Genomic DNA, 23,921 nt, shown 5'->3' with positions numbered 1-23,921 from the left:
TGGGGTGGGGCGGGGTGGGGCTGGGGGTGTTTGCAAAGCTGCCTTTTTTTCTTTTTGTGTGTGTGTGTGTGTGTGTGTGTGTGTGTGTGTGTGTGTGTGTGTGTGATTCCTTCCCACCACCACCACCACCTTTCTTCTTCTTTTATTCCACCCCACCACCACCACCACCACCCTCCTTCCTGTCTCAATCCAGGCCTGTCGAACGCATGAGCTAACTCAGGAGGCTAACATGGCCTACGGGGAGGAATTACACCTAATTACGTGAATAACTGCTAGGCAGCAGCCTTCCGTAGTCACCAAAAATCATTTCCAGGTCTCTGCCTTTTACTGATAGCCAGACTTCTTGTGACAGAGAGGGGGCTCTGGGTGGGAGTGTAGGGGGGGCTGGGGTGGATGTGGCGGGAGGGTGGGGGGAAAGACCCCATCAGACAAAGCTTTTTACATTCAAATGGTCCAGGAGAAATGAAACAGACTGACAGGTACGGACATTAAAAGGAGACGAAATCAAATTAGCGGGACAAGGATTTCATATCATCTATTTTTGTTGTTGCCTTAGCGATAAAGTCGCAGACATTGAAACTGGTCTGTTGAGCCATTGTTATCATCCCTGGCCATCTGCTGCCGAGGAGTGACATTCCCTCTCATTTGCATGATGAGTGATGTATGAGGAGCCTGGGAGGGCATATGCCCTGGTCTTATATGACCAGGCAAGTGAAAGTTCTCCTCGTTTTTTCTGTTTGTTCTACTATTTGCGCTGTTGCTATTATTATTGTTCGTATTATATTTGAATTTCATTTGGCTTGGGCACGTAGAGCAAGGATCAGCATTGAAGTAAGGCTTTGGTTATGGTGGGGGCAGGGATGGAGGGGAGGTGGCTGGCCAATCACCTGTGAGTGCATGTGTGCGGACACGTGCGAGTGCGTGTTTGCATGTATGTTGCCTTCGCAGAATCTGTGGCGTCTGCATCTACGTGTGCTTGCATACACACACACACACACACACACACACACACACACACACACACACACACACACACACGAGCACGCACACACACGCACGGTTAGAGGCTAGTGCGCGCATCTGCCTTCTTGTGTGCCCCTGTCTGTCTGTGTGTGTGTGTGTGTGTGTGTGTGTGTGTGTGTGTGTGTGTTTTGCGGATGTGGGAGTAGAGCGAGGAGAGAGGGAGGGAGGGAGAGAGGGAGGGAGGAGAGAGGAAGGGGAGGGGTGGGGGAGGTTGGTGGCTGTTGATGTGCAAATGTGCATCATGTTGAAGGGCTGTGAATGGGGAGGTGTGACGTAAAAAGGGACCCGAACGCAGGTGCTTATCTCGAGGCTGTCAAAGGCACAGTATGTCATATTCCTGGGGACTACCTTTCAAAGCCACAGCACCAGCTCAGCTATCAAGAGACTGGGAGAAAATCAAACTTTTTGGATCACAGCACTAGGTTGGTGTCAAAGTTTCTCTTTTTTTTTGCTTGTTGTTGTCTGTATTTTCTATTTTTATATATTTAACTATATATATATATATATATATATTTATATACCATCAGCCTGATCAGCATTTATCTGCTCTGATACACTGTACGTTGTGTGCCTGTGTGAGGGGATGACATGCCCTTTTTTTAGCTCACGCTTTGAGCGTCTGTTAAAAATTGTGTGCCCCCCCGCCACCCACCCCACCCCGTCCTTCCAAAAAAGAAAAACCCCGAACAAACAGGGGGCTGAAATGCGTCGGGGAACTTACGGAGATTTAGCCGGCAGCTAAACTTGTGTTTGGTGGATTTCCGCGAGATTATGGGGAAACACTGTTCTGCTGGCAATCGATTTTAATTGTGTCAGGAAGTGTTTGGAAACTACGGCTGTGCTCTGAGGAGGATGTTGGCGGCGGCGGTGGGCTGGTTTTGGGGAGGGCTAGACATTGTTTGCGGGATACAAATGTTCTTTAGAATCCTTGCAGGGAAGCGGGCGGCAGCTCCGGTGCAGGTTTCAGACAGTTTTGAAGAGGGGGGGAGTGGGAGATTAAATGGCTCAAACTGTTTTTTTTAAGAGGCATGACCTATTTTTGATCATCCAGATAGCATGTGATACCGTCTCCCTAGATTAAATTCACGGCGTTTTGCTGCCATTGAGTGCAAGCTTGTCTTAGAGGAGCACATGTTGGCATTGTTGTGCCGAGACAAAGCACTGTCAGGTCGCCTGTGGCTTTGACAGTGACAGCTGTACATACAAGACCACTGAGCCTAATGCACTTAAACATTGACTCTGTGCTCCGACAACATATTTGAACAGTCGCCCGAGTATTTTATTGCATCCTGAAGGGGCTTTCTGCAACTCAGGTGAAGTTTGAAAACTCCAGCATGGTGGATGGAGCGCGGAAAGAATTTTTTAAAAAAGCAAAGCAAAAGGCTGTTTGGTTGTTCAATTCAGTGGATGTGCTTAAAATAAATAAAATTAAAAATGTTAAGTAGTGGCCGGCAAGAGCAAAACTTGCTTTAAAAAATTCAAAATAAAAAAATAAAAATTGCTTGTATTGTGAATGTTGATAAGTCTGAAAATAAAAAAGCCAAAGTGGAATAAGATTAGAGGGAAGAACAGGCTAAAAGTTTTCTGACATGTAGTCCATACGGGATCCATGAGCCAAAGCACTTGACAGTCTCCACAGTAGATATTTATTTAGGAGGATGGAGGCAGGATGGAAAAGTTCATCATTTACCAGTAAAAAATGTCCAGCCGAACATCTCAGTCTTATTTTATTTTCTTGCCTACTCTGTTGGCAAACATTTTTTTTTTGCACTGGAGAAATAATAATTACCGTAAACTGACGTGATCCTTGAGATATATACTAAAACACATTAACCTACACATTTTTCTAATTTCTGAAATTAAAGTTTGATTTATCGATATTATTTAAGAGGTTTGGAGAATTTTCAGGAGATTTTTCACAAGTGAAAAAACTAAATTCAAATTTCTTCTTCAGTTCTTGCTGTTAAAACCTCCATTCAATTCCAATCTTTTCAGCTGGATACACTCAGCTCTCATCTCTGAAAATAAAAAAACAACAACAACAACAACAAAAAACGAGACAGGAGACTTGAGGTGAAAAAGTGGCGTTTTCGACAGCGTGCCACATCCGGCCGGCCCTGCCGACAAAGTTTGGCAAGTGATGACAAACGGAGGCGGGACGCGTGAGCCTGGGTTATAAAGTCGCACCTCGACTCTGTTTTAATTACAGAGGCAGCTCAGGTTACAGCAGGGACGTGTGGCAACGCCGAGATAAGTGAGCGCCATTATTCCCGCCTGCTCCCACCTTCCACTTGAAAGCAGCATGTCAGTTGCTACACAACACGCAAATGTAACATGTGTGGCCTGCTGGAGCTGTCCAAGGTACCTGCTGCCCGGGGAAAGTGCGCCGGCAACAACTTCTCCTGCGAAACTTACACGCGATGGCAGTGATTTTGAATTTTACTAAACAAATACATCTCTGTTTGTTTGTTTGTTTGCTTTTTATTTGATGTTCCATTCAATCCTTCTTCCTACCGGCTGCCGACGGCTACACAACAGCAGCAACAAATGCCAAAGCAGTGCGCCGCCGCCGCCGCGCTACGTTCCGTGTTACCTGTTTTTCCAGCCCAGTCCAACTTCAGTTGGTTAATCCAGGAAAATGAATTATGTGGATTTAATTCTACAAGGTCTCCCAGAAATGATCCATCTGCTGTGGAGCAGCTGGCGAAAGGATAAATGTAATTAATTACTTAACTTTTAAACAGTGTTGCAGAAAAACAGCCCTGTTTGTGTGACCTAGTAGACGTGGCGTAAAGCAGCTGAGGGACGTCCACGCTCAAATGTCTGTCCAGTTGTCAGTATCATAGATACGCGCTATTCTTTATGTCATCTGCTAATTTTTTTTAAATGGCCTTTTAAAGCGCAAGATTTTGTTTTTACTGCTTCATCGCAGTAGCAAAACAACACTGTGAGACTCAAACAAATATATAAAATTCACTCAGATTTAAACTCTCACTAAATGAACTTGCAGGGTGATTTTACAATATTTAATTATCTGTAATTAAAAGCAAACATTTTTTTTAACCAACTATCATAATTAAATAAATATATGTAACTGGCTTGCACATGTTACTTTTCCCCCCAGGCATTTTCCTTTAAACTAATCGATCCAACATTTGGTGTTGCATTCAATTCAACTTTTTTTAATTTTATTATCACAACAGCATCGTTGCCATAAAAGCTAATTACGTGTAAAATACAGGGTTTTTGCATCACCGTTACACTCGACAGCAAGATGATCTTAAAAATATTGACAAGGCTGATGAGATTATTCTCAAAGAATAACACAGCACGACAGATAAACCCTTTCAGTGAATGGTTATATTTACTCGACAGGGCACGGCGATGAAATGTTCCTAAATTAATATTGCATGGGATTTTTCCCAATCCTCTGCCTCCCTCTTTTTTAAAAAAAATATATTTCAGAATTTACCTTGACTGTAATGTACCTCATTGGCTGCGGTTTTGTTTGTTGGCCTAACTATAAAGGATCTGCTTATACCCTTGTGGGTTGGGAAGAATTAGGATTTATGAATTTATTTCCTCTGTTGTATTGTTTAAACAGCTTTGGTTTAGTTTTGATCCCTTCCTCTTGCCTTTGAGGCTGTTCCACGGTGTCAGCTGTTGACTGATAGTAAGAGAACTGCCTCACAGTGTGAATGAAAGAAAACTAGCGGTTGGTAAACACTGATAAGGGATAAATAGAAAGCGGTCAGGCAGAGATAGTTCTGTGGGAGCCCAGATTGTGTGCGGTCTGTTAAAATGAGATTCTGAGCCTGTCCTTTTTATTCTTCCTCCCCTCCCCTCCCCTTCTCCTCCCCTGTGCGCCGTTTGTCTGGAAAATCTCCAGTGACCCGGCTCGGCAGTCCCAGGCTGCAGCATTCTCTTTTTCTATTTGTTTTGTTTTCTAACAAGGGTCAAGTTGGCCAATAGACACGTCCCTGATGCTTATAGACAGCTGTCATGACTTCAAGTACTTACAATAGTTGTTACATTGAACACACACACACACACACACACACACACACACACACACACACACACACACACACACACACACACGCACACACACATTACTCACCAAATAAAAAAGTGAAGATTTTTTTTTTTTTTGAAAAATGATTTAAAAAAACAGAATTAGCTTTATCATTTACACTACACATCACTACACTTCTGTCCACTTTTCAAATTAAACTTTTTAAGTAGCTTGTTTTCAGCAGCATCATTTACATGTGGCTAAAAGTACAATTAACAAGTCAAGGCTACATGCACGACCAGGTCATGATAATATCAACATGCCATAAAAAAACAAAACAAAAAAAACCTCTTGGAATAAATAAATATCAATTCAATCAAACTGGGTTCACCCTGACCGATTTATTTCACCAGTCTTCCCAGTAATCAACTAATTTTTTAGTCTCTCCCTCCGACCCTCTCTGGTTTGTATCTATCTTTTAAGTCACCATGTGGTGTATTTACACAGGAAATAATTCGGCCCATTGTAGCCCGGCAGCTAATGAGATTGGTTGTTAAGTGAATGACACAAAGGCTACAAGGAGGAGAGAGGAGGAGGAAAAAAAAAGAAAAGCTGAGCGTTTCGGGTGAATATCACAGTGTCCCTGAACGCACGCGCGCGCGCGCGCGCGCGGTCACACACACACACACACACACACACACACACACACACACACACACACACACACACACACACACACACACACAGAAACGCAGCGGGCAGACGCGCGATGAGAGCAGCGCGGCTCTCCGGACCGCCCCGGACCGACACACCGACGTCCCTCCACTCCGTCTCCCCCACCGACGTCACCATGGGACGCAGAACCAAACCAGGGCCGGAGGGGTCGCGGTGAGTCGAGCCCCGTCGGACACGTTCACGTGGGCGCGCGTGGGTGCTGTGGGGAGGGGGGGAAAGGGGTATGTGACCGCGTGTCCGTCCGCGGGCTTGCGGGCGAGGATGTGCAACGCGAAGAAGAAGGAACAAAATAAGAGCCTCGAGCTCAGAGGAACCAGCTTCGCGGAGTGCGCGCGCGACTCGGCTCGCGGGCTGCGCTCGAGCTGCAGCTCAAACTTTTCGCTCTCTCCACGAGCCGCTCCGGTCTTGAGACTCCGCGGGGTTAAAACTAGCGCGCGCCTGCGCTGAGACAGTTCTTGGTGGTTTTCAGGAACGCGAGGGGTTTTTCTCTCCTGTCCGCGAGCTTAGCCGACGGTTAATTGACGATTGTTGATTCTTGCCTCCGTGTTGTCTGTTCTTTTTTTTCTTTTTTTTTTGTATTGTATTGTATTTTTTTATTTCATTTTATTTTTTATTATTATTGAATTGCGCTTCAGAGCGTCAGTGAGCAAACAGCAGCTTTAAAGATGTATCTTTTATTTTATTTTTTCTCTATTGTTTGTCAAGCAGGACAATTTTAAGCCGCGTTTTATCATCGACCTCCTGTTCTCCCGTTTATGATCTCCGATATTATAGCACTGGAGCATCGTGCTGCCTCCAGCAGCAACACACACACACACACACACACACACACACACACACACACACACACACAGGCTGAAAAAAAGTGCATTAGCTTATCACGCTCCACTCTCGGGCCTGAAAGTGGGTTAAAGTCCATCACGTATATTAAACCCTGGACTTAAGTCAAATTTACATTTGTTAAAGATTACTCCTTTTATTGATGCTTATAATCATATTCATGGACCATCTGCTGATTTGGCGAGCCTGGATCAAACTCAACACAACAGTCCCGCTAACCTTTTAAGTACAAAATAGTCTGGCTTAAGCAGAGGAGCGTGTGTGTGCTTGTGTGTGTGTGTGTGTGTGTTCTTGCGTGTGTGTGTGCGTGCGTGTGTGTTGCTAGAGATTGTATGGATATTGGATAATACTTAATTTAGATCCTCTGGGCTGCTCGTGCCATATTTTATTTTAGCACGTTGGCTTTGGGGAGCCGAGCGGGGCTTGTGTTTGAACAACTGGGCAAATAGTGTCTGCCTGACAATAAGCAAAGCAGGATCTTGGTGTAAGAAATCTGATTAAACTCTTGACCACGACGGGCGGCGCTCTGAGTTCATATCGGTGCCGGCGTGTTTGCTTGGATTTCACGGCGCAGCCATCGCACACCTCCACCTGGCTGCGCTCGGCCTCTCCAGAGCAATAAAGCGCCTCTAAAGGTTCTCGGAGCTATCGCCCGATAACCGGTTTAGCCGTCAACTATCTGCGGCTTCCTCTGTATGCGTGCGTGTTTCCGTCGGAGCCACGACTCGCCACTGGGCATCCCTTTTTACGGCACCAAATACTTATGTTTGACTCAATCCAAACAAAGCTTACGCAGATTGAGAATTCATATGCCAGAGGTAAATCCGAGTTAACACGGATTTAAACTGGCATGAGTTAAAGGACTAGAGTTTGTAATCCAGGTGGCCGAGGGATTTCGGCAGTACAGTGGCAAAAATCACTTAAAACTCCCCGCCATGCACTGCGCCACCCCCCATAACATTCTAAGCCACTGAGCTCAGCGAGCAGACAGATTGTTGAGAATTGATGACAGCACGACTCTGCCGCAGCTCCATTCCGAGCGCCTGTTTGCATATAGGAGCGTGTTTGCATCCCTGGGTCTGTTTCCAGCGAGAACTGGACAGATTGATATTCGTTTCTCCTGTATAGGGGAGGTGTTGTGGAAATGATATTGCGTTCAATGTGCAAGAAGATCAGCGGCAGTGAAACACAAGAAGAAGAAGACGACGAAGAAGAAACACTAGCAGCCCCTGGGAGAATGATAGATATCAGAGTCGTACTGGTATCCTGATAGTTGAGCTTTTACTAGTAGTTTTTCTCGAGTGCACAACAAAGGTCGCCCCGGGTGCATGTTTTTTTTTTTTTTTTTTTTTTTTTCAGGCCTTGTGTGAACGTGCACACCCGTGTGCACATGATGTGCAGCCAGGGACAGGGGAGCGCAGATAGAGTGGAGTTGTTTAATGACAGGAACAGCTGACTCATTTAGAGGGAGCAGTGAAAGGTAATTAACCCTGGGAAAACTACAGCTGCCGTGCGAGCTGTTCACTTCGGCGCAATCTGATTAGGAATCACGGCTCCGCTGGCCGACTCCTTTCAGACGCCGCGCGTGTCTTGTGTGTGTGTACGAGGCAAACTTTTCCACCCTCCCTGTCTTCCTTTCCCTCACCCAACATCCCCTCCACCTCCCCATGCACCTCCACCCCTCTCCCTCTCCCTCTCACCCACCCGCCCCAGCGCTGGAGACCTGCCTTTTGTGACGGCCCCGGGAAGGAGGGAGATTAGCTGGAAACGGTTACTACGTTTCTGCGAATGGCAGACCACCTGGTAGCATTAGCGCTACCTCCTCCATGAAAAGGGCCTCCTCGGGCCGGGACAATAAGCGGGATTATGCTGCTCATTGTTACACCGGGGCTGGAACTTCTTTCTCCCCAAACACCTGTCCCCCAAATTAGACAGGTTTGGGGGAGGGGGGGGGGGCGTGTTCACGACACAATTCAAAGATTCAAACTAACACCAGCGTGTCGTGGCAGACTGGAGTCTTGCCAGCCGATGACTCGTCTGCCACACCATTTTCATTCTGCTATTGATTCATATATTTTATTTGTGCCGTTAATTTTTTTGCCGTTTGTTTTTTTTGTTTTTTTTGGTGTCCTTAATTGGATTGAAACGGCCGAATAAAATAGCATATCATCCAGGCGCCTTTCATGCGACGGGGGAACTAAAAGCAGCAGAAATTTGGTCAAAAACAGAAATTGGTTCTTTGATGTCAGAAGAAACAATCTGGACTTGGAGCCTCTGTGTGGTCCGGCTCCAGATGAACTCAATTTAGAGGGAAGGCTTTGGGATGACTTTGGAAGGCGATGACAAGATTCATGAATCACCTCGGCAAAGGTGTCACCATCTGACTCTTTCATGGGACTCTTGCGAACTCCGTCCAACGACAAGTTTCCCCTGTAGTTATGCCATCACAACAAATCATTGAAGCGATAGCGGCTAGCCAGGCTCCTAATTGTCTGTTAAGAATTCAGCGGAGCTGTGTTCTTTTATTGAAGCATCTCTGTCTTGGAGAAGCGATAAGATGCCAATACGCTCCTCTATAAAAGTACTCTTTGGCAAAAGGCACAAACACTTTGCTTGGCCGTCAGGGTAGCTGTGAGGCTGTTATATCTGCAATCGCAGTTGACTTCAAGATTTTTTTGTAATGTGTCTGCATGAATCCACAAACCACTAGCAGGCAGAGGAATGCTCATATAGTGCCGATTGCAGATTTTTTTTCATTTAGTTTTTTCTCCTTGAGAAAACAAACTTTCCTCTTCACTTGGCTTCTGAACATAATAATTCTAGTATATTATATTTAAAAAAAAATGTCAAGATCCTGTCTTTGATTTTTAATCAATTCTAATGTTATTAGTTTTTCCAGTGCAGCAGTGCAACAAGATTTAATAAGCTGCCACTTTCAATATGAGGCCCCCAATAATTAAACATTTTGTAATTAGCCAAGTTTAAGACATAAATTAGACCTTCTAGACCTCTTTTGTCCCCTGTTTTACTGACCAGCTGGTGTTAAGCCACGGGGCGTCTGATTGGCCAGCTTCCAGAAAGCAAAAAAAGACAAAAAGAGGGGGAGCTTATCTCCAAACTCTGTGAACAGAAGTTGATTTTAATCGCTGAGCAGAGTCTCGTCCTTTCACCGCATTTACACCTCTGTGAAAATACAACCTAAAAGGAAAAGAAAATTCCGCCTCCTCTGTTTGGTTTTACCTGTGCGGCACAGAACGGCAGGAAGTTATTTGCCAAGGCGGTGTGTCACTTCCTGTTAGGCTTCAGCCAGGGTAGCTTTATGTTTAGCCCCCCTACTGCCCTCTCCCCCATAGGGTAAATTTAAAAGGCGATCAGTTCTCTGTTTCCTCAGACATTCATTACAAGGAAATATGATAGCGAAAGGTGCCATCTCCCGCCGTTTGCTCTTTATTATACACGAACAGAAAAACACTTAGCATGTAAAATTAATGTGAAAATTATTCTCGGGGTAAACTATAAACACAGAAGTTACCCTGCACATTTACCCCCGTCCCCCCTCCCCCCCCCCAGCCCCCTTCCCCTAGATCAGAGTGTAATTGCCAGTAATCAGGTCTGTTTGCTGCTGATAAAACCACTCTGAATGCGAGGAACCCTCTTTGTGTGATGACTCAATTATGCCAGAAGTGGCTCATCAAACCTGGCCCATCAGCTGCTTTAATAAATAAGGAGGAAAACTTGCTGCAGGCGCATTATAATTCCATTCATTCCATAATTAAATCCATTCCAGTTTTAACCCTTCGCTCCGTGCGCTCCTGGAAAAAAAAAGGGAAACAAAAACACAGAGGTGGAAGAGGGGTGGTGGTGGTGGTGTGTGTGTGTTTGTGTGTGTGTGTGTGTGTGTGTGCAAGGGGGCGGGGGGGCGAGCTACACACCAGACAGTGACCTTGCACAGAGCACCCATCCGTTCCTTATAATTCAAGAGGATACTGTTGAAGAAAGGTTAAGAGAGGAAAAAGGCTTGTGGAGAAAGAGGGGAAAAAGGGATGGGAATCAGTTACGAAGCACCTCCCGCTTTTCTTTTTTGTTGTTGTTTCTTTTCAATTTTTTTTATGCGTGCATTGTTCCCACACACAAACAGTAATTATATTGCATTATATAGAGAGAAAAAAAGGAGGAGCTTAATCTAATCATGACAGTTGCTTTTGGTTGACTGTGCAGCACTGACATTCTGAAATCTTATTTTACGTAATCTCATTTGCCTCTTATCATCTCACCCGGAGCCTCTATCTAAAGGAAATGTAAATAATGTCATTAATTTTATGGTCTCCAGAATCCTACCCTGCTACCCTGGCCTGGCTTTTTTTTTTTTCTTTAATTGCTTCCAAGATCAGACCACAACTAGTGAGGTTGTGTGTGTGTGTGTGTGTGTGTGTGTGTGTGTGTGTGTGTGTGTGTGTGTTTCTTGGTTGTTTTTTTTTTAGTTTTTTTTTTTTTTTTGTACTCCATCACAATAATGTCTGTGTTAATTACATGAGAGCGTCCCCAAGTGCACGGATAAGCTGGGAACAAGGGGTGGGGGAAGGTGGGGGGCGTGCACAAAGACTCAAGGTCAGCGCTGAATATCCACAGCAGCTGCACAGTATTAATAAGGCATTAAATGAAAATAATCATAATGGCATCGCTTACAGCCCGAGCGGCGGGAGTGTGGTTCAAGTAATGTGAAGAGCACCGGCGTTGTTTTACAGATATTTTTTTCTCTTCCTCTCTCGCTCTCTCTCTACCGACCACCACACACACACACACACACACACACACACACACACACACACACCCTTCCACCATCACGCAGCCTCGGATGCAGCCAGCTCTGCTTGCTGATAATGGTGCGATGGCGATGGTTATTCATGACTGCTGGACTGGCAAGGTCCCTCTCTCTCTCTCTCTCTCTCTCTCTCTCTCTCTCTGTCTCTCTCTCTCTCTCTCTCTTTACTCTAGCCCTCGCTGTAGCCCATTCTCTCTCCCTCTCTCTCTTCCAGTCACTCTCCCTGTGCTGTGCGGTGGGAATGCTAGCAGATGGGGTTAGAAGGGGGGCTAGGGTGGAGGGTGGGAGTGGAGGGGGGGCACAGGATGGGCTCAAGGACGGCTAGCGGCCCGATTAACACGTCGAGTATCACGGAGGGACTCTGAAGCGCCGGGAGACAGTCCTCCGAGATGCATTATTTGGGTTGGACTCGGGCTTGAGTGTGTGTGTGTGTGTGTAAAGGGGGGGGGGGGCTCATGGTGGGGGTGGCGGTGCATAAATATGATTCAGCAGATGACGAACCAGCTCAAATAGTAGTGAGTCTTTTTTTATATGCTAATGAAGCTGAGTGAATGCCCCACAGCCCCTCCCCTCTCCCAACCCCAATACCCCTCCCACACTGTTTTTTTTGTTTTTTTTTGTTTTTTGTTTTTTCCTGGGGAACTGCTCAGTGAGCTGTAATTAAGAAGATGTTGCGTGTTTGTGTTTTTTTTTAATTTATTTTTTTTTAAATGTTTTTTATGTTTTGGGGTTTTAATTCTTATTTTTGACAAAGCAAAGGAAAAAAGGGAAACAATTTAGATGTGATCTGTGAAGTGAGAAGGCTTAGTGCGGCCGCCCCCCGTCCCAACACCCCCCCCCCCAATGTTTTGTCTTAATTAGAAGCGGGCAACTCGATCTCTGTCAAGCAATCAATTTGCATCAGCGTTGAGGTGCTAATACGCTCTTTGCAACGTATTTTTTGACCTCCTGTTGACATCCCGCGAGAAAAAAAAAAGCGCCAGGGCCTAAAAGTTAAACGGTTTGCAAATTTCTAATGTATGCACGTCTGTTGTCCTCTCCCTCCCCACCCCCGCACCCTGCATCCCTCTTGCAGATAATGATTTACATGACCGCCTCCTGAAAGAGGACACGTGTGACAGCATCAATCAGAGTGGACAGAACGGACCTGGCATCTCTTCTCGCAGCGAGTTCGAAGAACTGCAGACCAAGGTAAACAGTCTGCTGGAGCGCAGACCGAGCCGAAGCACTTCATCCAGAGTGGAAATGGATGTTGTTTGGAACAAAAAGTCAGAGCTGATTGCATAACGGTGTTGTGGATAAGTAGCTTTGGTAAGTGGTGGAGTTTCACTGCTCCTTTGACCACAGTGATCGCAAACTCAGGCTGCTTTTTACTTATGCGCAGCTGTGGGAGGCAGTCGTCTCTGTTATGCACTGGATAAAAAAGTATTGCTGACTCAACTTCCTCCAAAGTCGTGGATGGCTTTTCCAGGGGTTTTTTTCTCCCCCTCTCGGATGGATTTTGACCAAATTAAATGTTATTTGAAACCCGGATGTAAAGAAATTGAAAAGACCAACATAGTGTTGTTCATCACTATAGCTAGATAAAAATATGCATGTGTATTTTTTAAATTCTATTACAAAGGTGAACTCTGAATATGTACAACATGAACTGAAATTTGAATGCGAAACAACTAAGCATACAGTAAGATGCATGATTGTGAAAATTTGAGCAAAAATATTTTGTACAAAAAAATTTGATGAAATAAATGAAAAGATTAACACAATTTTGAAAGAGTTGGTTTGCATCATGGCCCAAAAGTATAGAATGTAAACCCTTAACTGATACATAAAAAATAATATGTGTAATATATACTCAGAGTAGGGTGCAAGTCCAAATTTCAAAAATGTACACATCCACACCAACAAATTTATAAAACATATAATACTTTTCAGCAGATACGAGACCTTTCAGATGTTACTTATCACATAGAAGCTACTTCCAGCATGTATATCGGCGTAGAGGAAAATTGAATGTGCGATAAAGTATCAGGGACAGTCTTCTATGGGCTCAGTCTCTGATAAAGTCGTTGTTAATACTCAAAGGCAGGGGCCAGGTATTGGTGAGCGAGACACTGAATGTCCATGTGAATGTCTGTTTTATGGCCACGTTTGTGGGTATTGTTGTTGTGCCAAAACTACCTGTTACAGCTTTTTTGTTGTCTTGTTTGTTCCTTGTTATGTTGATCACGTTCAAAAAAAGCTGTTGTGTTGAAGCTGTTTTGTCATCATCATCATTATTATTATTATGTCAGGGATGTGCGCCGTCCTAACGAAAGAAATGCCTGTCAAGTTCCAAGCGACATAATGTGGGAAAATGAATCCGTGGGTCACGCTAATATATGCTGATTCCCACTCAGACACACAGCATTGTGGGGTATTGTGTTTAATTGGTCAGGCAGCCGTAACAATTACTATAAATTGAAATTTGAGACCTAATTTTCTGTTATTCCTCCATTTTTTTATTCAACAAAAAAAACTAACGAAAAAACTTGCTTTAAGCATAGATGATACATTTAATTATAAAAGATTCATCAGATAGAATTAATAGATTCAGACATAAGAGTATTCTGGGTAAACCATAAAGCATTTCCCTGCTTAAAAAAAATAAATATGAGAAAGGGCAGATCTGAAATGCCAAATGAGACACGTGTGAGTCATTGTTGATATTTGCACATTGTTTGATCCCTGATTAACATCGGCGCTACGGTCTCGTGGCTGCACAAGCTCTAAGAGACGTTTTTTAGCCTTCGGAACAAGAAATTTACACCAAAACACCAAATTGTGTCTGTGTGGAAGAAGTGCTGCAAACTAATGAGCTACATTGGTTTTTACAGAATGTAATCTATAGTGTTTGGAAGCTGTTTGTCTCAATAGGCTGTAGTAATCAAAAGTAATGAACCTATTATGAGCGGGACCTCTGAGGGCCCGGCGTGGCATTAAGAGTGTGGCACATAAAAGGTTTATTAAAGGAAATTAAGGTCCATCACTGCCACACCTGCTCCCCTATTATAAATGTATGACAGGTCAGTGCCTTCAATCACAACAGCAAACGAGAGAGAGGAGTCATGTTTCCCATTACCAGGGAAAAGTAACAGCATATCCTATGACTCACAGATTTGACTGGCCTGTGACCACTATACGCCACCATCAGCCTGGAATAATTATGTTTAATAGGTTTTATTTGGGGCCCGCAAGCAACAGCCAGCGAGAGTGGATGGATTTTAGCAACTATTTTTGTCTAAACACGCGCGGCGAGGTGCCGTCCTTAGTTTCATGTGATTATTTGGTGTCATTATGTTTTCACTCGGGCTCTGCAACTTTCCCCCCTTCCAACACGACACACTTTTATGTGTTTGCATGTTTGTTCAGGACATACGCATGTGCTCTTTTTCTGTTGTTTTTGAGGCACAGTGGTAACATGTTATTGTAAAAACAAGATACATATATCGAAGTGTATTTTTATATATTTATAAATATATCTCACAAAAGGAGGATTTTTTAAATTTATTTTAATTTTCAGAACTGAGACATTTGTACGCCTTGTGTTTTACTTACAGATGGATTCTGAAGGCGAGGAGTTAACCCTGAAAACATGTAACAGCAGCACAGGTAAGGACGGCTTTTTAAAGTCAGCCTACAATCACAACACACACATGCACGCACGCACACATGCATGTTCCACTTACCTTTATGGGTTAGGGGGAATCGGTTCAACAATCCAACTTTAGAACTGTCAATTTTATGAATTATCTTGCAGGTCTGAAGAGCACTGCACTGTCATTTCATTATTCAGAGGGGAATAACTTCATTAAATTGGAACACCGGCTCAAATTAGTTAAGGAGTGTGTTTCTGTGGTGTGATTGAAAACCTCTAGACTGGCTATGTCATTATGCAAGTGTTCGGGGGGCCTCTGAGGCCCTGCCGGCGCACGGCACCGCTATTACCACATCCGGGAGAGGGGGGAGGGGAAAAAAAAATCATGAAAAGTGTTATCGTTATTGGTTGCGCTTGACGGGAGAAGGGGCAGAACTTGTGAATGAGGTTCCCGAAGGCCTCGTGGGGGGAAAATTGATTTAGCCTTTTAGATGGTGTTGTCAATGCTGTCAAAGGATGAGCTGCCGCTGGTGTCGGCGGCTGAATGAAAAGCTTTTCAGATCAATGAGACGACCGCTTCTCTGTCCTTATGCCGATTACACCTGACGGCATTGTGATAAAGGAACAAATCTTTGGCGACACCTTGGTAAAGTAATGTTAAAATAGTAATAAAACATTGTCGCCACTCATGCACACATACACACACACACACACACGTGTGCACGCAAAAGCAATTAAAAAGTCAATATATATATATACATACGTATGTATATTGTTATATATATTTATATATATTGACAAAACACAACGGTTATTGTACCTAACAGCTTTATATAATAAAAAATATACTTATATATGTATACATATATATCTATATACAAATATAGATATATATGTACATATATCTATATATCAACATATATAGATATAGATATAGATATAGATATATATAGATATGTATGTATATTTTTAATATATAAAGCAGTTAAGTACAATAACTGTTGTGTTTTGTTTTGCTAATGGTTAGCATTTCGTCCATGGGAGGCTATTTTGTGTCACCATGTTTCTGCAGTCATCCATTGTCTGGTTTTTAGATGTTGTACCTAGTGGGATTTCGGGAAAAGGGATAAACAATGACACTGTTTGCAAGTGTGCTTTCCTGCCATTAGAGGCCACCAGATCTCACACACTGGGCCTTTAAAATCCTTTGTGGATCACACCGGATGCTCTTAACATGGCTCCTCATCTGTTCTTTTTCTGTCCTCCGTTTGGCAGGAATGTCTGACTGCATCGTGGAGACTCACAGGTGACTTCTTTTGGTTGTTGTTGTTGTTTTTGTTGTAGTTGTTTTAAAATATTTTTAGTCTTCATACCAGAAAAAAGAAAACATCAGTTTCATAAAAAAAAAAGTCATAAAAATATTAATTGATGACAGCTTTGACTTTACCACTAAAAAAAAAAAAAAAAAAAAAAAAGGCTCAAATTGAATGCATTGGACCATTAAAAATGAGCCAAACGGACTCCTTTTGTTGACCCTTCTGTGCTTTTTGTCCACCCGGCTCTTCCCTCCAGCCCATATGGGTCCATGGCGAGGAAACGGAGCGCTCAGGAAGGGGTGCAGGGCGCCCCCGTCAACAAGAGAAAGTCCCTGCTGATGAAGCCCCGCCACTACAGTCCCAGTGAGGCATGTGAAGAGGAGAGCGAGGACCTGGCACCGCCACAGGACAAAGAAGAGCTGAGGAACATTGACACTCCAGCAGGTAAACAGATGTCCTGTTGTTTTGTCTGTTTTGATGAACAATTGACGCTGAATTTTAAAATCCCATCTGTTGCATTCATATTTCCCTCCCTCTGCCATCAGCCAGCAGCCGCAGTCATTGTGCAGTGGAAGTGAAAGACTACACTGCTGGGTCCGCATTAGTTGTGTCTCACGTCCACAAATTGAAGTTTTGACAGCTGATCTGCCATGATATTTCTGGCGTGGCTTTACCCCCCTTTGATGAGGCCAGATTTCAGACCCCTCATCTGTCCTCATTCAATAGCCAGTCCAAACCCATTCACGCCATAGAATGACAAACTAAATGGGGGGAGTGCTCCAGCTCGCTTTGATTTAAATTAAACTTCCTGCCGTCTTTCAAACTGATTTTTTTTTTTTTTTAATTGAAGTTGCCTATTGTGTAAAAATAAATGAGGTGTCAGCAGCGTCGGCGCTTCACCGTTGAACTCCACCAAACCACGGCAACATTTAATCAAGGGTGTTTTTTTGAAAATTGTTTATCGTCACTTACGGCTCTGTCTCTCTCCTCAAGTAGTGGAAATGTTTTCTTTCCCCTCTAATGAATTGAATTTTGTGCATTTTGGCAACAAACGCTCGTGGTGTACATGTGCATTCTCGCCCACTATAATCTGCACTGATTTGGTATATTTTTAACGATGTAACCAAGCAACAACGTAATTGTCCCTTTCAAAAGCTTTTGTTAGGCCCTCTAACACAGTCTAATACATAATTAGGCATAATGTCTACTGCTCATTATAGTACACATGTGTGTAGTTAAATGGACCAGGAGAGTAGCTCACTGGATTGTGAGGATTCAGTGGAAATGGAATTTATTTGTTTCCTGGGTTCATATTACAACACAATTATCCAAGTAATTCACAGCGCATCATCAGGTCGTCCTTATGTTGTCTCTCGCAGTGGCTACTTTTTTTTTCTTTTCTTGAATTAATTTAGTCTTTATTTACTGATGTACATTTGTCTTCTTTAAACCTGCTATTCAGTGAACTGGTTTGGACACAGAAGCAAATATATATATATAAGAAAATGTCATAATTTAAACTCATTTTGCAGACATTGTCACAATTCAGGGGGACTATTTTCCTGAAAATTGGAAAAGTGGACAGGAGACGGGAAGATTTTTTTTTTTTTTTTCAGTGGGAAGCTGCTCGTATCTGCATTTTAACAACAAAAGGGAGAAAAATAAGCCTCTCGTTTGGTCAGGCCACACTGCGTTCAACTCCAGCCAACTGCAGCCCTGCTGCAGAGTGCTGGTAATGGCTATTCTGGAGTACAAACTGTTCACCTGTTCCAACACACAAACCACCGCAGGGATCCAAGTTTTTTTCTTCCATCTCTTTCTTTTTTTTTCACTCCACTTCTGTGTCTCTGTGCTTGTGTGTGTGTGTGTGTGTGTGTGTGTGTGTGTGTGTGTGTCAGGGTTTTATGCGGCTGTGTCAGGCCGGGGAGTCCATCTGGATGAAAAACAAAACCCTTGTTGCCTCATAAATGTAAATATGTGTAACTGCAACAGTGTTTGTCTTCAGACACCTTTTTTTCCAAGTATATTTAACAGCGGGGATCTGACTAACATATTGTAGCGTTTGCCTATAGACAGAGTGCACATTGAATTCCACATCTAATAAACACAACGAGTCATATATTAACAAATGCAGTTCTTCTTTTTTTTTTTAATGGTGGCAAATAATTCACATGAAAGCTCTTTTGGTGTGGATTAAGGTTTTTTTTTTTTTGTGTGTGCTGTGCCCCATTAATAAGTCATAGCTGTTTGATAATGCCTCAACATCCTCAACAGTGTGTGATCTGATTCTCACAATCCGTCTCTATCTTCTCATCGAATCCCACTTTTTAATTTTTTTTTTTTTTTTTTTTTTTTTTACCTCTGACGTCCGGCCACTTAAGAGGATCTACCCCTGTCTCCACCCGCCAAAGTCCAGCCTGCTCAAAGTGAAACAGCCCAAAGAGCCTTAATCGAGCATAAGTTTGTAGGATTTTTGGGGAGGGGATCAAGAGATTTTGTTAAATCGATCCAGATGATAGCTTTCCATTGTTAATCACTGTCCGTGACTTTACATGGCCGGCCGTGTTGATAAAGGCTTGTCTCACATGTATTTGGGAAGGCGCCGCGCAGTCTTCTGGGTTTCTGTGCATGTGAACGGGATTTACTGGATTTGCACTAAAAGATAGATGGCAGGAGGTCAAGGCAAATTAAATTATTTAGAGCACTCAGCAAAATAAGCTGGGTAAAGAGATCACTCCAAATAGGGCAAACATTAAGAAGGAAATTCATATATATGTATATATATATATATGTGTGTGTGTGTGTGTGTGTGTGTGAGAGAGAGAGTGAGTGGATATAGTATGTTAATCTGCTCTGTACATGAACTCCAGTAAGGATTTAAACATTTTTTAGATCAGGGTTTCTTAAACATTATTAGCACTGATTTTTTCCCCCCCCACGTGTTTCATTTTATTATCACTTAATTTTAAAATTCAATACAATCGGGTTCATTCAAAACATTGAATTGTGTTAAATAAATCATCCTCTTTTGTTCAAGCGGTTATTAATGGACTAGAACCCTGTAGACACCACTTTTATTTCTGATCAGGTGAATCTAAAAAAAACAATATAATCGTATAAATATTGTCTTTTTTTTTCTATTTTTCAGCTAATTTTTGGGCACCGTAAGCTGTTGTGCTGTTATCACTTTTTATAACAGAAATATTTTTTTTTCCTTTTTTCACAGTCGGTAATGGTTGGCTTCCCCTACGTCCTGCCTCTCTCTCACACACACAGCAGCAGTAGCAGCAGCGCAGGAGATTTCTTCCTTTTAACTTAATGTTTGTGTTTTTCCTCCATCTGTGTTTTAAGGAGTCCTCTTCACGTTCCTTTTCCTCCTTCCTTGAAACAGCAATTGTGTGTTTTTAAATCCCTTTTTTGTGTGCAGATGTTGACGTGTTGCTGCTTAGCTCGCCCCTTAGAATAAACAAAAACCACACATAACCAATTAAAAACTGATTTTTTTCCCCCCCTCCTTCAGCGCACAGTTAAATCCCCTCTTCTCTTGCCCTAAATCTGTTGGTCAGATTGGAAGAAGAAAGAAAACAATTGTCTTCCTCATCTGCAGGTTTTATATTGAACTTGCAGAAGAGAGGGGTCATCCGTCCTTTTTTTAATCTTTGTCACACAATTCTCATAATTTCTGTTGCAACATGTGTTTGTATTAATCCCTCGCCGGAAGGTCATAAGAAAACATGTTTTTCTGACATATTATTTTCTAGAAAAGTCACACAAATTCTAAAACCTTTAAAGGATTTGGAGAAGCTTATCAAGGACACAGCATTCTTATCCTGGATGCTGCTGACACTGGGTCTTAACAGGAAAAATAACCCAGATGAAATATAATATGGGTTTTCTTGTTATTTAAGATGAAAACTTGGGCGCCGTCAATGGAGTCGCAGCAGCAAAGCCCTGCGATTCCGTGCGATGGTCAGAGGTCACGCCGGACCGATCGCCGCTGTGCGAGCCGGACGGCTCTGGACGTCTGCTGGGGGAGGAAGATGGGCAAGAGGAGGAGGAGGAAGAGGAGGAGCTGCTTCCCAACGATGAAGACGATTGCCAAAGTGGAGGCAGGATGAGCGGCGCCTCGTCCCCGCAGACTCCGTACGAGGACGCGAGGGAGGCCGAGTGGGGGCCGCTGCCTCCGTCTGCCAAGGCCAAAGACTGCAGCCCCTCCAGGAACGGCCCCGTGAAGGAGGAGCCCCCGTCGGAGTTGGCCGGCCTCATGGGCCGGGCCAACGTTTTCCAGAGGTACAGGCCTCTGGCGGCGGAGGAGGACAGCGAGGGCGAGGCGGAGGCGAGGCCCGCACGGCTGGACGGCTGGGCCCTAGGCCTGCACGAGATGAGCCGAGGACGCGTCAACTTCAGCCTGCTGGAGCAGGCCATCGCCCTGCAGACGGAACAGCGGCAGGTGCTGCACCACGCCTACAGGGAGATGGACCGCTTTCTCATGGAGCAGATGAGCAACGAGAGGCGGCACCAGAGGCTGATGGAGATGGACAACAGGCTGGCCTACCACGGAGGGAAAGGTAGGCGGAGGAGGGTCGTTTTTAGTTGTTGTTGTTTTTTTAAAATGTCCATCAGTCACACCACAGATAGACCACTGTTCTTATTTGGGTGATTGGGCGCTCACAAAAAAAAAGAAAGAAAGAAAGGAAGCATATGCAGGGAGGGGTGGGGAATCAGAGAGCGTAAATCCTCTTAGGTACCGAAAAAAAACATTCTGGCAGTTAAGTAATAAATAAACAGACCAAAAGAAAGAAGAACAAAATTTTCCTGATGGAATTGCGACTACTCCGAATATTGGATTGTGATAGGAATCAACTGGATATTTAACCGTGACCATAAGTCTTAAATCCTCCTAAAGTACCTCTCATGTTTCCCTCTGATTCTTCAAATGACTGCGGCTAAATGTGTAATCCCACGTGTAATCTTTCGATGGACGGGCATTAAGAAGTGAATTTGCTCTGTGGTGAACTGCAGCCTTAACTAAAATGATAGATTAATAGATGCATTTTGTTGGGGGGGAGGAAAAAAAGAAAAAGAAAACCCTCTACGGCTTTTCATGATATTTCAATCTGTTGCATGAAAATACAAGTGTGTTAGTGGTTTATCGGACTTGTTTTCAAACCTGCTGCTGCAACACAAGTATAAAAAAACCCACAACAAAACAACCTGTGTTTTTAATGTCGGAGCAGCTGTTCATTGCTGAACTGCTGGTGTGTTGCCCTGTCTGCAGAATCTCCACGCACAGATAAGAAGGATATAAAGTGTCCGACCCCGGGCTGCGACGGCACCGGTCATGTGACTGGCCTGTACCCGCACCACAGGAGCTTGTCTGGGTGTCCTCACAAAGTCAGAGTTCCTCCAGAGAGTAAGTCCAATGAGCGAATGCATGCTGTAAAAAATAAAGATGTATTTATTTTGTCTGTTTGTTTTTAAACTGTGAATTTTAGGATTGGAAATCTGTCCTCCATAATTTAAATCCTCCCCGAACACCAGAAGACACCAGATGTGCACAGAACTTTTTGTTCAAAACGCACACTCGGTTTCTTCTCTTCCCTCGCTTTCCTCGTCCTTTCGTTACGTGCAAGTTCTACTTCTTTTCTTCCTTCTTCTTCTTCTCCTCCTTCCTCCTCCTCTTCTACCCCGCCGCCGCCGCCGCCGCCCCGTGCATTGGCGATTGTTAAGTCATTTCAATGCAACTCAACAAACATTCGACATTAAACAGCAATGTTACAAAAGGAACAGAAAAAGTAATTAACTTTTTCAAAAAAGCGCGTGCTCTCAGACTGCAGGCAGTATTTGCAAATCAAAGGGGGCTAGCTAACGCGGCGTTGGAAAAATAAATAGACAACTCCAACAAACTAATTGGAGGGAGCGCGCGCACATGGGAAGTTTCTAAGGATACAGCGCGGACCTTTAACGACGCGCTTGTTTTGAAGAACATAATCAGCTGTCTTGTTGCGCTCCTCTGTGCGCTAAGCTATTTACATTTCAGCCACATTACAGCGTGCGTCTCTGTCGCAATGCGCGAGCCTTTTTTCCACCACCACCCCCACCCCACCCACCTCTTCTGTCTCTGTAGGATCTTTGCTCTATAGGCATTAATGTAGCAACCAGTTAAATCACCATTTGATGTCCCTTAAAATGCATTTGTTCCGCTTCCAAAACTGCTATGTATGTATTTACCATATTTTAGTCTTAAAGCTTAATTATATCTTACTTGGAAACAGTTTCTTGTTCTGCTCTGAACATTCCCTTGCTGTTGTTGTTGTTGTTGCTGCTGTTGTTGCTTTTTTTCTGAAAACACAAAACAAAAAAACACATCTCCTCATTCTGATCCCTGGCAGTACTGGCCATGCATGAAAACGTCCTCAAGTGCCCTACGCCGGGGTGCACCGGGAGAGGTCACGTCAACAGCAACCGTAGCACCCACCGGAGGTACTCGCCTTCTCCGAAGATCCACCGCCCCCGCCTGCAGCCATGTGGCGCTCACGCTCTAACGTGTTTCCTTCCTTCTCACCCCGACACCAGTCTTTCAGGCTGTCCCATCGCTGCCGCAGTCAAGGTCTCCAAACCTCAGGATGAGAGCCTGAAATGCAGACAGACACCTGACCGCTCGCCGAGGTAACGCTGGCAACGAGGAAAAGTTGAGGTTTTTTTTTTCCACTGATAACGGCGGTGGCGGCGGCGTCACTGGTGCGGAAAAGCACTGGCCAGGAAAGAAAAGAAAAAAAAGCGACTAAAAGTCACATTTAGCTCTGCGGTGGCCCCGGAGGTTGAAAAAGCTTGAACGGAGGCAATGTGAAAAAGTGATAAACGCTGGTATTGTCAGGGCGAGTGCTGGGTATTTTTTATTGAGGGATCCCAGCAGAATGCAGCCTATTTCAAGCTTTCCAAGCAGACATAAGCAACGGTTGCTGCTCCTGTGAGTTCTTCTCTATTAGAGATGATAAAAGAGCAGAAGTCTTTGTTCCCTGTGGATATATCATGGGCAGGATGCCCACTCCTACTATATTAATTAGTCTGGCAACCTGGCTGGGGATCTACAACACACATCAGATCCCAGACTCGATGTGTACAAAAGCACTGGCATCCCTGATTGCTTTCGAACAATGTCTGTACTTAACTGCTTAATAAGAGCTTGTTGGGCCTTTTCATTATCATTATTAGTCCACAAGTTTTTGGACAAGAAAAAAAATGTCTGGACTTAATCTTGTTTTTTTTTTTCTCTCTCTCTTTTGTCTTTGGTGTCTTCTTCTCAGAGCCATTGGCTTGATAAAGAAGTTCGAGATGAACCAGCTGAACTACAGGCTTTCCCATCCAGTAGCAGCCTTGCAAAGCAGCCTCGCAAAAGACATGGACAAGTACAGCAGAATCCGCTTTGATTACGCCAGCTTTGATGCGCAGGTCTTCGGCAAGCAGCCTCTCATGGGCGCCAACCAGGAGCCGGAAATGTTAGCGGATGGTCAGTTTTGCTTTTTTAATTTT

At 43.9% G+C, this 23,921-nt stretch overlaps 1 protein-coding gene across 4 annotated transcripts in view; it reads left to right on the top strand.

The window, feature by feature from the left end:
- Window positions 1-1,303: 1,303 nt before the first annotated feature.
- Window positions 1,304-23,921, top strand: part of st18 (ST18 C2H2C-type zinc finger transcription factor) — a 33,842-nt gene continuing 11,224 nt past the window's right edge. Inside the window, exons 1-10 of one of the 4 annotated variants that reach the window (XM_076021562.1) lie at window positions 1,304-1,445; window positions 12,511-12,626; window positions 15,035-15,086; window positions 16,348-16,378; window positions 16,645-16,832; window positions 20,297-20,956; window positions 21,667-21,801; window positions 22,781-22,871; window positions 22,965-23,057; window positions 23,696-23,898. In XM_076021562.1, coding sequence (XP_075877677.1) covers window positions 15,035-15,086; window positions 16,348-16,378; window positions 16,645-16,832; window positions 20,297-20,956; window positions 21,667-21,801; window positions 22,781-22,871; window positions 22,965-23,057; window positions 23,696-23,898 — 1,453 coding nt within the window. In that variant the 5' untranslated portion in view covers window positions 1,304-1,445; window positions 12,511-12,626. Of the gene's footprint in view, window positions 1,446-5,769; window positions 5,927-12,510; window positions 12,627-15,034; window positions 15,087-16,347; window positions 16,379-16,644; window positions 16,833-20,296; window positions 20,957-21,666; window positions 21,802-22,780; window positions 22,872-22,964; window positions 23,058-23,695; window positions 23,899-23,921 lie in introns of those variants that run through there. The other 3 variants (XM_076021559.1, XM_076021560.1, XM_076021563.1) reach the window with 3 other exon arrangements.

This window comes from Nelusetta ayraudi, unplaced genomic scaffold (genome assembly GCF_046127955.1).
Source record: "Nelusetta ayraudi isolate G7.1 ecotype Tasmania unplaced genomic scaffold, CSIRO-AGI_Nayr_v1 ptg000011l, whole genome shotgun sequence".
NCBI classification, from domain to species: Eukaryota; Metazoa; Chordata; class Actinopteri; order Tetraodontiformes; family Monacanthidae; genus Nelusetta; species Nelusetta ayraudi.
Note: the sequence above shows the minus strand (reverse complement) of the source record. Positions and strands in the feature narration are given on the sequence as shown.